General features: G+C 39.0%; 1 protein-coding gene across 1 annotated transcript in view; it reads left to right on the plus strand.

The window, feature by feature from the left end:
- Window positions 1–5,316, plus strand: part of Bdnf (brain derived neurotrophic factor) — a 30,372-nt gene extending 25,056 nt beyond the window's left edge. The window contains exon 2 of the mRNA XM_027936596.2: window positions 4,469–5,316. Within this exon, the coding sequence (XP_027792397.1) occupies window positions 4,469–5,233 (765 nt within the window). The 3' untranslated portion in view covers window positions 5,234–5,316. The remainder of the gene's footprint in view (window positions 1–4,468) is intronic.
- The last annotated feature ends 9,770 nt before the right edge of the window (window positions 5,317–15,086 follow it).

Genomic DNA, 15,086 nt, shown 5'->3' on the forward strand with positions numbered 1-15,086 from the left:
CTTCCTAGCATTTTATAAATGTAGTTGAGTTGGTTGTTGTGAGCCTTGGAACAAAATTAGATAGTACCGGGGCTGGGGTTGTGGCTCAGTGGTAGAGCACTCGCCTAGCATGTGTGAGCCCTGGGTTCAATCCTCAGCACCATATAAAAATAAATAAAATAAAGGTATTTAAAATTTTTTTTTTAAAAAATAGATAGTGCCAATGCATTTATTAACTAAAAATAGATATATAGACTAATGATCTACTCAGCAATATTACACAGGCTCTGTATCTTTTGATTGATCAAGACTCATCTCAGGGGGCAGAAAACTCTTAATCTTTTATAATTTCTAATTATGGTATATAAGATTACTCACTGAAGAGCACTGAAGTACAAGAAAAGGGAAGCTAAAAGACTGAAATTTCTAAGTTCTGCTTTTATTACTACTAATATTGATCACTTTCCAAGTCTCCCATAGATCCATTAGAAACAGAGCAACACAGGATATAGCAGAGTAGTTAATATATAGTAGCATTGTTTGCTTTTTAATTATTCAAAGTTTTACCCCATTGAAAGAACTCAAGAAATTGTGGCTCATAATTGCCATTTGTCAAATTCCTTAGAGCTTATAATTTAGGTTAGTACAGCCCATAATTTACCTGAAACTTTCACTGTGTTCACTGTTTTTTTTCCAAAGAAAAAGGCTTTTTATGAAAGTTATGTCAGAACTGTCTTTTTCTCCTGGTTTAATAAACCTATTAGTAAGTTTTTACTGATTCCTACTACTAAATTTTCTGTGTTAGCATTATGGGAGATCAAACATGATCCAGTCCCTCAGAGAGTTTATCTTCCAACTGAAGACTAGTTTTAATTAGCAAATGCCATTAATGAGTGAGTAGGGAATGAAGTTCTAAATAAAGTAATAATGGGGAATTTTAAAGAAGAAAGGCAGTGTGTACTAGATTCATTAGAGAAGGTGGCAGGTATGCTATGATGCTTGGACCAGTTCAATGAAGAGTAAGCAAGATTTAGGTAGAGTTAGGGAAAGAAAGAGAAGAAAGCAGGGTTGGAGAGAGTGATTGATTGATCAATCAATTGACTTGTCAAAATAAGCAAAACAAGTCACTTCCAAACAACAAAGCACTCTGGCCTGATCAGATCAGCAGTGATGAACCACTAATAATAAGAAAGTGAAGCATTAAGTAATGTGGGAAAGTTAGCTAAGTAGAGTGAGGCCAGATCTTGGACAGTGTTGAATATGAGGCTAGATTTGATCTGATGGAACAAAAAAGCCATTGAAAATTTTTGTGTAAGACCATAGCATGAGAGTGGTCCATCAGGAAATGTTCATCAGAGTTGAAAGGATCTCTAAGGATATCCAATACAGTAAAGGGACATTGTAGTCACAAAACAAGATGGTGAGGGCTGATCCAAGGTGGAGAAGTGGGGTAGAGAAAACGGGATTGATAGTAGAAATATTTTGAAGGAAAACATGACTAGGCAATTCATGTCTTCTCAAACTTCATTCCAGAATTTCTAGCCTCCACTAGGATTGCCAAAAATATCAGAAAATGTTGTTAAAAAAAGAAAAGGTGGTAAGTACCATTTGTTCGGACAGAAAGTATTAGTTTGGTGTTGCATTCATTTACTTGAGGTCCTTAAGGTGTAGGCAGACAGACTTGCAGAAGTGCCACTCAGAGGGCAGGGCTGGTGGTGTGGGGTTTGACTTTATCAGCATGTAGTTAATAACTGAATCTCTGCTGATGTTCAACTTTGAATGCTGCCATGTTTGGACTTACAATGAAAGCCAAGTGATATTTATTCAGATGCCAGTTGTTTCTTCAGAGTATTTGCTTGTGGCACTGATGAGAAAATCATCCATAAAGCACTAATTACTTTTCTAATAAAGCTATTAATAAAAAGGTAAATGAGACCAGTGAAAGGCCAAGTAAACCTCAAGTCAAGGATAGAAAAAGGTATCATTAAAAGACTCATTAGTGTAGTGATAATAAAGTAAGATGCTTCAGTATCTCACACCATTATACACAGTTAGTATGAGTAAACACTTATTAAACTTACATGTCATTCATTCTAAAATTCACTTTTTAAAAAACATTTGTCCAGTGGGCTTGCATCTTCCATTATCTTGACATTATCTCGTTATTGTTGGTTATCTAGTCACTGCATAGTTGCCACTGCCTTAAGAAATTTACTTTGCTTTATTTAAAAAGTATGCACAAAATTATATAGGAAAAAAAATGTTTCCAGATAAGTCAAAAATAACTCTTTCTGTAAATATGGAATAAAAGTTCTAAACACAAAGCAATAGTTTGCAGTTTTCTTTTTTGGCAGTACATAAAATGGTGAGCTTTAAATTGATGGTATCATAGATTTGTAAGTAATGGTATTAAAAATTATTGATAACAGCAGATTTCCACCAATATGATATAGGCGACTATAGTAAAGTCTCCTAAATTTGCATTCTTTAATTGACCTAAATATGAGGATGCCATGGGGTTATTTTAATTTGGACTGGGATTATTAGGAGAAAGGGTTTTCTTTCATTCAATGGTGGAAATACCACCTGCCCAGAATAGAAACCTCCTTGGAGGATCCATTTCTTTGATGATGCAGAATCCAGAATATTTACAAAACTTTAAATATTAGCAGAATGAACAACCACATTTAATACAAACCAATTTGCCCTTCCTAATCTCAGATCACTGTGCTGTCCATACACTTATGAGTATGCTTGCTTATGTGCAAATTGAGAGTGAATCTACCAGGAAATTGGTATTTAGGGATGATATAGTCTCTTGGTGGTAGAAAATGTTCTCTCTTTCAAAAGTGGAGCACAGAAACATTTGATTTTTCAATACAAAAGTCTTCAGCCATTTCTGCACTATGGCTTAGTGACTGGAGGTAGGTTGGCTTTGTGTTTAGTAACACTTAATGGGCAGAAATAATCTCTTTTCCTAGGGACTTTCACAGCATGATGACACTTTGTGTGTGTGTGTGCACATGCGCACGTGTGCACATGTGAGTATGTCTGTCTTTTTATAAGTCCATGCTCTGGAACTGATAAGTAGGAATAAATAAAGTTAGAGTGTCAGGGCTGGGGAATGCTACTCTTTACTACTAAGGGACACAGTACTTCAGGTAAGTGATTCTTAAGTCCTTCAACACCTGACGGTGACCTTGGGTTGGTCCATAGGTATGTTTTCATTTTACTTATTCGTTTATCCTAATTGGCTTCATAGAGAATGCTTGCAGATGTAGAGCCAAATTTAGTAGAAAAACCCTCTGGCAAACAGGAAGAGATTAATTTTGTGGTGTGCCATTAAGGGACTTCCCAGGAAACTTCAAACGCACAGAAAGAAGCATTAACTGCCTATTCCAAAGTGTGTAAAATACAACTCAGATTTTTTTAAAGTCATGATAAACTCAAGAGTTTACACACACACACAGGACCAATAAAAAGAGAAGTTGAACTTTCTAGCTAGATCAGTATACTAGGCAGAAAAGTCAAAGGGTGAGGGCTTCAGAGAATTTGTGGAGATAAACACGGAGTCTGCATATGGGAGGCATTTGAAATTGACTTAAATTCCTTTTTAATGCTGACTTTTCCAGTTTTTTCTAAGTTGACACATTGTTTTCATGACATCAGCCTCAGGCATAGAAACATCATTAGAATGAATGGAGAGAAAATGATTTCTGTTTGGGAATAAGCAAAACATTTTTAGTGATGACCACCCAGGTGTAGTGGAAAGAACACTGGATTGGAGAATCCCGAATTCTAATATAAACTTTTTTTTTTTTATGACACAAGGCCAGTCCTGTATGGTCTTTGTTTTCCCTGTCTGTAAAATCCAGTAGAAATATCTATCATCTTCACTATAATAGATTATCTCTGTGAGAGAAGAAAAATAATGTAAAGGCTCCTTATAGCTCTCTGATGGCTGTTCATGACTAGGCATCACATAGCCAGAGATTCATCGGATCCCTCAAGCCACTGCTGTTTTTGTCACACATTCCTACAAAGGGATAGCATTGCTAACTTGAAAAAAACATTTCGCTTGCAATTGTTGCTTAGTAACATTTCTGATTTTGTGTTTCTTGTGACAGCATGAGCATAGATCATTAAAAATTAAACTTATGAAGCTGCTAAAGTGGGAGGAAAGAGGAGAAATGAAGCCACAATTTTTTTCACTTGCTTAGAAGCCATTTAATCTCAGGTTTATATGCTAAGTCCTGGGGAGAACACTGCATGTTTCTGGTTTATATTAAACCACATATTGCACACTACTGACATTGATTTGTGTCTAGTGCAGCTGGAGTTGATCACCAAGATGTAAAAAACCTTGACCCCGCAGAATAGTCTGGAATTACAATCAGATGGGCCACATAGTATCCCTGTGAGGAAAAGAAAAAAAAAAAAGCCCTAACCAGTTTCTTTGCATTTTTTTTTTTTCTGCTTTCTCCTTTAGTTCCACCAGGTGAGAAGAGTGATGACCATCCTTTTCCTTACTATGGTTATTTCATACTTTGGTTGCATGAAGGCTGCCCCCATGAAAGAAGCCAACGTCCGAGGACAAGGCAGCTTGGCCTACCCAGGTGTGCGGACCCATGGGACTCTGGAGAGCGTGAATGGGCCCAAGGCAGGTTCACGAGGCCTCACCTCATTGGCTGACACTTTTGAACACGTGATTGAAGAGCTGTTGGATGAGGACCAGAAAGTTCGGCCCAATGAAGAAAACAATAAGGACGCGGACTTGTACACTTCCAGGGTGATGCTCAGTAGTCAAGTGCCTTTGGAGCCTCCTCTTCTCTTCCTGCTTGAGGAATACAAAAATTACCTGGATGCTGCAAACATGTCTATGAGGGTCCGGCGCCACTCCGACCCTGCCCGCCGCGGGGAGCTCAGTGTGTGTGACAGTATTAGTGAGTGGGTAACAGCGGCAGATAAAAAGACTGCAGTGGACATGTCGGGTGGAACCGTCACCGTCCTGGAAAAAGTCCCTGTGTCAAAAGGCCAACTGAAGCAATACTTCTACGAGACCAAGTGCAATCCCATGGGCTACACGAAAGAAGGCTGCAGGGGCATAGACAAAAGGCATTGGAACTCCCAGTGCCGAACTACCCAGTCGTACGTGCGGGCCCTCACCATGGATAGCAAAAAGCGCATTGGCTGGCGGTTCATAAGGATAGACACTTCCTGTGTATGTACATTGACCATTAAGAGGGGAAGATAGTGGCTTTATGTTGTATAGATTATATTGAGACAAAAATTATTCTATTTGTATATATACATAACAGGGTAAATTATTCAGTTAAGAAAAAAAATAATTTTATGAACTGCATGTATAAATGAAGTTTATACAGTACAGTGGTTCTACAATCTATTTATTGGACATATCCATGACCAGAAGGGAAACAGTCATTTGCGCACAACTTTAAAAAGTCTGCATTACATTCCTCGATAATGTTGTGGTTTGTTGCCGTTGCCAAGAATTGAAAACATAAAAAGTTTTAAAAAAATGATAATAAATTGCATGCTGCTTTAATTGTGAATTGATAATAAACTGTCCTCTTTCAGAAAACAGACAAAAAAAAAAAACAAAAACAAAAAAAAAAAAACAAAAATTTGAACCAAAACATTCCGTTTACATTTTAGACAGTAAGTATCTTCCTTCTTGTTAGTACTATATCTGTTTTACTGCTTTTAACTTCTGATAGCGTTGGAATTAAAACAATGTCAAGGTGCTGTTGTCATTGCTTTACTGGCTTAGGGGGATGGGGGATGGGAGGGGTATATTTTTGTTTGTTTTGTGTTTTCTTTTGTTTGTTTGTTTGTTTTGTTTCTTTTTTTTTTTTTTTTTTAGTTCCCACAGGGAGTAGGGATGGGCAAAGAACTTCTTCAGTGTCTATTCTGGTTTATAAAAGATACATTTATATGTTGTAAAGTTGTTTGCAATATCAATCAGATGACTGAAAAGTGAATAAAAATTAAGGCAACTGCATAAAATGCTCACACTCCACTTCCCATGATGCACCTCCCAGATCCCCCTCCTCCAACCCATTGGATGTGGGTTAGGGAAAGCATCTTTTATTGGAAGAACCTACGTTTGCTCAAAGCACATTCTTTCCCTTCCTCCCCTTTGATTCCCTCGTTGTTTTGCTTTGTCTTAAGGAAGAAAAATGAATCGCGTGCCCTACAATATTTTACCACTGTGGTGAACAAGTGAATAAATTGTGTCACATTGTGGCACTTGTGGAAACAGTGATTTTTATTTTTTTAAAGAAGAGAAAAAAGAACATCAGGAAGTAACCCAGAAATCAAGATTCTTTTTTATGAGGAGTAAACATTTGGGTAAATCATGGTAATGCTTTAAAAAAATATGGTAAGACTTCACAGTGTCTTGCAAGTGAAAGGTAGAGTTCTGTATGAACTCAGAAACACCTAGATCAGAGCAGGAATCTACATGCCAGGGAAATGAGTCTAAACAGCCCTATGGAGGCTGGGTAGAATGTACCATTTCCGGGCAATGCAGGAAGAATTTTTGAGTGGCCATCCCAAGGCCTAGGTAGAGGTGGGGAATGACCCTTAAGACTTTCCAAAAGGAAAGCCTCAGAAGCACCCTTCAGAGGTGGCTCTGGAATGACATGTGTTAAGTTGCTTGGACCTCATGCTTTAAGTGCCTACATTATCTAACTGTGCTCAAGAGGTTCTCCACTGGAGGACCATACCCAAGCTGACTTATGCCCTCCATTCCTCTCCTGGATAATTGTGCATAAAGTTGGACTAGCCTGGAGCAGATTTGGAGTCAAATGTGGCATTTGCTATCATGAGATTGATGCAATGAAATAGAAGATGTCTGCTACAAGAACACATACTTGCTTTGAAACTACACTTGAGGAAACCAGGGTTTTATATTTTGAGAACTTTTGGTCAAAGGAGAGAACAGGAAAAGGCCCCCAAACTCAGGCTGAATGATGAAGGCCTGAAAAGATAGAAATCTTGTCCAGAGACAAGACTTGGGAAGGTGCCTTGCTCCATAGAAGAGGCCAGAACAGAGCTGACAAAGCTTTGCTCCCCAAGTGAAGGTCACAGCAACCTCCTGCCCATTCTGTCTGTTCAAGGAGAGGGTCACTGCTTCACCTCTGCCATTTTGGGTTAGGAGAGGTCAAATTAGGAATCTGAAATAGTGTTCCTGGGAAAAGTGGATCCCAGTGAAAATTAGTGCTAAGCCTATCTACCCATTCAGCTCACTTCCACACCTGGAAATGATAGTGTTTACCACCTGGGACAGTGTTCTAGAGTATCAGAAAAAGCTGCAAGCAATTGTTGCAGGGTGAGGAATAAGCAAACAAGGATGTCCATTGTGACCCAGGGAGTGAAGATGCTGTCAGCAAATTTCTGTCTTTCGTTTAGAGGTAGCCTGTCTTTTAGAGTACAACCTGAATACCTATCTTTAAATGAAGAAAGACTTTATGTAGTATAGGTTTGTTTTGTTGTGCCGTTCAACAATATTATCTTTGTAATTATTTTTCATCTGTAAGGAATGCTTTTGGAATGTCTGCTGTATGCTAACTTTTCGCAGCTTCCTTTTGAGGGACAACATTTAAAAAACAAACAAGTCCCTATCCACAATCTTAAGGTACTGCAAGGGCCAGATCTGTTAAGTTTCGCAGGAGACATTTCAGCAATTGTGTGGTCAGTGGCTCTCTCTTACCCAATGAGATACATCACAGTCACATGCTTGGTGGTTTATGTTGAACTAAGATTTATTTTGTTAAACTCTCTCTCTGTTGCTGTTCGTTCTTGTTCTGTTCTGTTCTGTTTTGTTTTTAAAGTCTTGCTGTGGTCTCTTTGTGGCAGAAGTGTTTCATGCATGGCAGCAGGCCTGTTGCTTTTTTATGGTGATTCCCATTGAAAATGTAAGTAAATGTCTGTGGCCTTGTTCTCTCTATGGTAAAGATATTATTCACCATGTAAAACAAGAAAAAATATTTATTGTATTTTAGTATATTTATATAATTATGTTATTGAAAAAATTTGGCATTAAAACTTAACCGAATCAGAAGCCTATTGTAAATACAAGTTCTATTTAAGTGTACCAATTAACATATAATATATGTTTTAAATATAGAATTTTTAATGTTTTTAAATATATTTTCAAAGTACATAAAATCTGGGGGTTCTGGGTTTTTTTCTCTTCACTGTAAAACAAACATGAAAACGTGTTTTATTATAAATACGTGTGTTCCTTGCTTTAAGATCAACCTGACTAGTAGCAGCAATTGAATAGCCCTCCAGAGAGGATGCTAATTTCAAAGCACTGGAAGGCCAATCCTGCAGTCTGTGAGCTTCTGAGAAGCTCTAGGATTGATTCTGTCTTCCAGGGTGGAAAACAGAATGTCATTTTCTAGGACACTTGAAAGTTTTTCCCTTTGAAGTGATATACTTTCATCAAATACCAAACCATGTATCCTAGCAACATCCAGATCCATGAATCAGGGCTGGCTGGCTCTATTTGACTATAAAATAACTGTTAAAAAAAATCAAAGTAGGTCTATTTAGGGATAATGAGAATAAATTGGCCCAAATTTAGAAAGTCAACTACTGGAAAAAAAAAATGTAGATATTCAATATTTGGAGATAGGTCATGTCCCCTTGGTTTGGAAACAATGCCATTTGCAGCACGTATTTGTATCTATTGCATCGATTTAATTTTTGTACATGGAACTCGAAGATTTTATATCATAGTACCCATGATCTAACAGATTGCTAGGATTTCTAAAAAGATTTGCCTCCGTGATGGCTGCCAAGCCGCTGGGTAATTTAGTTAAAGTGTTTAAAGTTATCACTAAATCTTAGGGAAATAAATGGAAGGATTTTAAATTAGAGAAAGGGCCATTAAGGAAAAAAAGCATCTGTTCCTACTCTTCAGACTCCCCATTTGAACACTGAACAACCCATCCCAGAACGTGGTGAACTATATCTGTGCAATGTATCATTTCTATTTCAAACATACACACATGGTTTCCTCTTGTATTGTCTTATAAATAAGGATCAGGAAAGTCATAACAAACATTGACTTGTGTTGTGTATATGGAAGAACAGATCGAATGAGATGAACTGCTCTATTATAATCTGTCCAGTGAATTTACTTGCACTGGAAGAGAAGACCTTGACTTGCCAGACATGACAGCCCAGCCAGGGAATTAGAACTTTGTTATACTTCCGACTTAACCAATTATCATAGTTGAAAAAGACTAACTTAAATGAAGGGTTGAGGAATAATCGAGAATCAAATGTGTCATTCAAATTACTTGAAGTTAATGGAGTTTGGTAAACATGACAAAGTTTTCAATAGGGGACGAGGTCAGAGAAACAACAATGAAAAGGAGCTATCCATTAACTTAACTAACTTGGAGTTGACGGGAGCAATCAATTTGTACTGCATTCTTTAGGTAAGAAGGTAAACCTGCTTAATCATTAAGAATCTTGGAAAAGACTCAGATCATTGCTTTCATCTATTGTTTTTTTTTTTTGTTTGTTTGTTTTTTAGCCATATTAGTAAGCCTCTGTGGTCATGCTGTGTCTATGAAGTCTTTTTATTCCCTGAATAATATCACAATTCTGAGTAAGAGTTTGAACTAAACCTTAGAAGGAATTAGTTAAGTTGTCCCTCATTCATTTAATTGGTTACTAGACTCTAGGTAAAATGTCTTTTTTTTTTTTTTAATATGTGTCAAACACCTCTTGAACCACCAAAAACTGTCAGTCCTTGCTCAGCCAGCACTCCAGCAGCATCAGGACTTATGCCTAAAGGAAAACATTCCTGTCTCTTGGGTTCTAGCATTGAGCTTACTCTGTCAGTCAGTTTTAGTGAAATAGCTACATTTCTGGTAAGCCATTGTTGGTAAAGAGTGATGAGAAACAATGCATGTTCAGAAGTACAGATAGATAAGTATTGAGCATAGAAAGATCCATGCATAATGTAATCCAGCCTCAAAGCAAAATTAGTGTTTGATGAAACCTGGGCCATTCTTTTAGCTGTGGGTTAACTGTTGTTTTAAGAGTGGTTTTTGATTGGGGGTAGAAGGGGTAGGGAGAGTGGCTAGGACTCTGGTTCTTGTTGGTTACATTGAACTAACTGGGGCTGGTGAACTCACTACCTAAGAGCCATGTATAGTGACTAGAGTGGATGCAGCCACACCAGTCCACTCCAATGTATGGCCATTCCAGCTAGTAAGCACCCTGCCTGTACCTCTGCCTCCAGTCTTCTAAGCATCTTCATTTTTTCTTTCAATTCTTGCCACTGTTCTCCATGGGGGGGCGGGGGAAATGAATGCAAACTCCTTGCTTTTTGAAGTGTGATTAGATGCAGTAAATTTCCTGAAGAAAATATTTAAATATTAACAGAAACATACTGTGGTCTCTTACACCTTATATTCCTCATTAACAAAAAGAGCTATCGATGTGATACACTATAGGATTTCTATAGGCCTTTACCTCAACCCCTTCTATAGGCACCAATCACCATAGCAGAAAACTCCCCACTACCACCCCACCATTTGCTTTTCTGAATAAAATAAATCCTGTGTGTACTTGATAATGTCAGTAGCATGGATTGTAAAAGCTAATATTTCAATTAATAAATGCTACCACACACACACTAAACAAGGCCTTTGCATTCATTATATATTCAAGTGTGACCTGCTTTTTTTTTTTTTTTTTTTTTTTAATCTGGCAAAACAAAAGTACTTTCCTTTGGAAAAATGTGCCATCTATCCTGAAAAAAAAAAAAAAAAAATCTCACAGAAAATGCTTTAATTAATGGTAGGGTATGTCTTAAGTTTGTAAAGGACCAAAAAGGGTTAGTTGAAATACTGAGCTTGAGGTGTACACTCCACATTTAGAAAGCACATAAGGATTCTTCCACAGCTCTGCACTTTGGTACTGTATTCTATTTCAAATGGTTCCTTAGAAACCAGGAGCTGGTTTGCGTAGAATGGCTGAACCCAGGGGAAATATTTTTGTCTAGCATAAGTGCTCACATTTTAGAAAAATCCATATCAAGTACTGCAGTGCACAAATTTGTTTAGTCAGGCTGTACACTCTACTGAGCCACAATATTTAAAAAATAGTTTCTAAACTGAAATTTGGTGCATGTCAAAGGGGAAAAAGGAAAAAGAAATAAAATACAAACTTTTAAACAGTACACACAGTGCCTATGTCTTTTGCCAGTGGACTGACACAGTGATTTTCAGAGCATGGTGTCCAACCAGCAGCAGTAGCAGAATCTCTGGGAACATGTTAGAAAACCATATTATCAGGCCCCACCCTAGATTTACTGAATTAAATGCTCAGGATAGGGCCCAGCAATCTGTTTTAACAATCTCCGGGTGATTCTGTGTCCACACAAATTTGAAAATCACTGGACAGAGGGGATTCAACAATCAGCCTTCCATGTGTTCTACACAATTGGAAGATGGAACGGCCCAAGAATTTGGAACTGTGAGTTCTGATCCTAGTCAGGCACCCACCTCTTTCCGTGACCCGGCAAACAAAATTCAAACCTCCTATATATTTCTATTTCTTAAAACAGAAGAACAATGGGTACTGAGGGTGCACTGGTGATTTAAAAGCAAGCATGGAAATGTGTATCGTAAAAGTTCACTGCCATTTATAGCCAGCCATTTTTGTTTTTTCCTTTCATTTCAAAGCAATAGCAGATTCAGGAACCAGAGCAGGTAGTCGTTTGTAACACATTTGGAACAACTGCAAGAAATGAGAAGCAACATTCAGCAAATTAATGAGGAAAAGATTATTCCATCTGGGGAGCTGGGCTTTGCCCATGCCAAACGTGGCCCTCTCTCTCGGTGAAATAAAGCTGTATTGGTCATAAATTAAATAAACATTCTGAATTAATCAGCTGTTAACATCTAGCTGAGGAGTCCTAAGTTCACCCCTGCAGGATGATCCCTTTGAAAATAAAAAGAGCACCCCCAGTCTTTGTGACATACCTTTTCCTGATGGTAGGAATTAATTTCTGGAAATGATAATCTATTCCCATTCCCTGTACCATCTCTGTGTATATGTGTATGTCTCTATGTGTGCATACTCCTTCCCTTTTTAAATTTCAAACTGCATCTGAAGATTTTCTGATTGTGGGATGAAGAAGAAGGTATCCAAATTTATTTCCCACCCATTAGGGAATATGGAAAACTGAATTCCAACAACCTTGGCTTAGGAGCCAGGAGTCCTGTTAGTTCAGTCATTAACTAGGCTGGCCAGCCTATTTCTTCTCCCTAAGCCTTTAAGCCCTTGTTTGTCACAGGAAGAGGCTGAACAATACTGTCTTGGAGGTAAATTCAAGCCTTAAGACACTACAATTCCATTCTTCCTACTTCATCATCTGCAGTAAAAAAGAGATGAAAGAGATTTCAGAAGCCCAGAAAGGCTGGGGGAACATTCTTAGATAATTCACTGTCCATCTCCTGTATCCTTCTACTGTTGGTGACCTTATTACTTGGCAATTGCCACAAGATTGAAATCAGAAAGCACCCTGGGGCAGGATGGGGGTTGAAGAGGAGGGAATGTGCCCCAAGGAAGGTTTTCATATGCAACTATAAAAATGTCCCCAGCTCTGTCATAACCAGGCAGAAAACACTGATCTTCAAGATGTAGACTCTTTCTGCTTGGTTCTAAATCTTCTTCAAAGCCAGGCAAGGATACTTACCTATGTTTTCTTCCTCTCATATGTGCCATATTCCCTGATGCCTGGCAAAGAAAGATCTAGTGTGTTTGGCTGAGTTGAAGATTCAGGAAACGGTAGATTAAACTGCTGGATCTACATCCTTTAGAGTCACTGTTGATAGAACTTTGAGACAAAATGGGCTTTCATCCTAATTCCTCTGAGCTTTATACCTTCACCAAGGATATGCAGCTCTCAGCTTGCTTCATTCTACCCCTAGACACTCCAGAGAGATCCTCCTCTTGAGAGGATACCCTTGAAAACAAGAGTGTCTCATGATAAACCATTAGGAAATCATTCTGAGTGTAGCCTTGGCCAGCTTAGGAGACAAGCCTCATTGCCATGCCAGGGTCTGGCATTCCTCATTCCAGCCATCTGACTTTGGCTCATTCCTGGCCCAGAGTCCTTTGGTTCTGAGTCTCTCAGAAACTCCTGTTTTCTTTCTAGGTCAATCCACTTCTGCTCCCATTTCATGCCCACCGGGCTCTGTTTCCTCTGGGATCCAACTTTTCACCACTCAGAATGCATATAGTATGGTAGTTAACATTAGATTTTGGAACAGACCCCTGGATCTGAATCCTAGCTCTGCTACTCTCTAGCTCTGTGACTGTGGGAAAGTCACTTACTTTCTCTGTGCCTCCATTTCCTCATGTAAAAACAAAAAACAGGTAAAAATATTACCACTCCCCTCAGGATTTTGTGAGAATCGAAAGAGGCAATGCACATAAAGCACTTGGAAAAGTGAGGAGTATACACAGAAGCCTCAAAAAGTATTTACAAACACGATAAACTGGGCTCACCTACAGCAGACTTCAGAGATTCTTTTTCTAATATTCTTTAACTCCTGGGAGTATCTCATATCGTTTATGTCAGTATCCAGGGTTACTTGTCTTTTGGAAGATGTCAGCAATACTGCTCAGTAGTTAAGTGGTAGCCTTCTACATAAGACAAATGGAGAAGATATACTACACTAGAGGCGCTTTTCTAGATGGTATATTCCAAATGAAGCCTATTGCCTCTGAGTATCACCCCAGCCGAATGCTGATGTCTGAAGCCAGGGTGGAATGGATGAACTCACATAGTATGAGAGAGAATCAGGGCCACAGTCACATTTCTGAAAATAGCCTTGGCATCAGCCTTCTTCCCCCACCATAGATGTGCCTCCTGCTCATCATACAGTGACGGTGACCAGAGCGTGCTTCAGATAGGCAGTGCTAAGCACCTTGTGCAGATTTACCCACTAACAATCCATAAACTAGGTGGGAGTTTTAGTGCTCTTCCTCTAGAGACGCAGAAACTAGGGCACAGAGAAATTGATCAAGTTGCCAGAGGTTGCAATACTAATTAGTAGTGGAGCAGAGGCTGGGATCTATGCAATTTAGATCTGGAGCCACTCTCCCGACCCTTGCACAATCAAAAGAGTGTGCAGATGGTTGGGGAGATACAGAAGCCAAAAGAATGGAAAGAAGTTAGTGTCATATTGAAGAGGACTTGGGCTTCCATCGAAAGGGAAGAAAATAGGGGTCCTTATTTTTAGCTTTGGAGGGAGCACTGACTGGCTCTTTCAAGGGTTAACACGCAAACAGGCACACATTGCATGAAGGCCCCTCCCAAAGTGGACACCACACTGCTCTGTGCAGAACAATCTGGGGGCAGAGTTTCTATACTTTGTGCCAACTGTTTCCAAAACCTAAGAGTGATGCAGCTGTCATCCTCAACCTCACAGCAAATCCAAAAGGCTTCCTGTTGGTCCCTAGGATTGAGTAGACAGGCAGAGTATTCTGAAACCACTTGCTAAACTCAGGGATGCCCAATTCTCCCAGGTCAGTACTTTGCAAAGTTATTTTGTATTTTGTATTTGTAGAGAAGAGAGGGAACAATAATCAGAGCCCTGTGGGTCTGCAATGGTCTCAGATACTAGCACAGGCCTTCTCTCCTCCATTTTTCCATATATGGCAGCCATCACACCTAAGTCCTACCTGAGCTCAGTTTCAGCCTCGGAATCCTTCTCCAGGCCATGCTCTATGTAATAACTGACAGTTGAATAGAATTGATCCCCCCCAAAATGAACTTAGCTTGCTTTCCTAGCTTCCCCGGGTTTTAAGAACAAATCCTGAAGGAGGTGGAGTAGATCAAGAAGCAAAATCAAGGTGCTGAGGACTAGGTATGCCCTGAGGTTGAGCAGAAGTTAAGGGTAAACAGGCGAAACATGTCTGTAGACATGTATCTTGAGAGTGATGTCCATGGGCTTCAGATAGACAATCCACATTTGAGAAGCCCAGTAAAGGGTGATTACTGTAGGAATTAGTTGAACACATGGACAAGACCTTGGCAAGGGACA

This window comes from Marmota flaviventris, chromosome 9 (assembly GCF_047511675.1).
Source record: "Marmota flaviventris isolate mMarFla1 chromosome 9, mMarFla1.hap1, whole genome shotgun sequence".
In the NCBI taxonomy this organism is placed as follows: domain Eukaryota; kingdom Metazoa; phylum Chordata; class Mammalia; order Rodentia; family Sciuridae; genus Marmota; species Marmota flaviventris.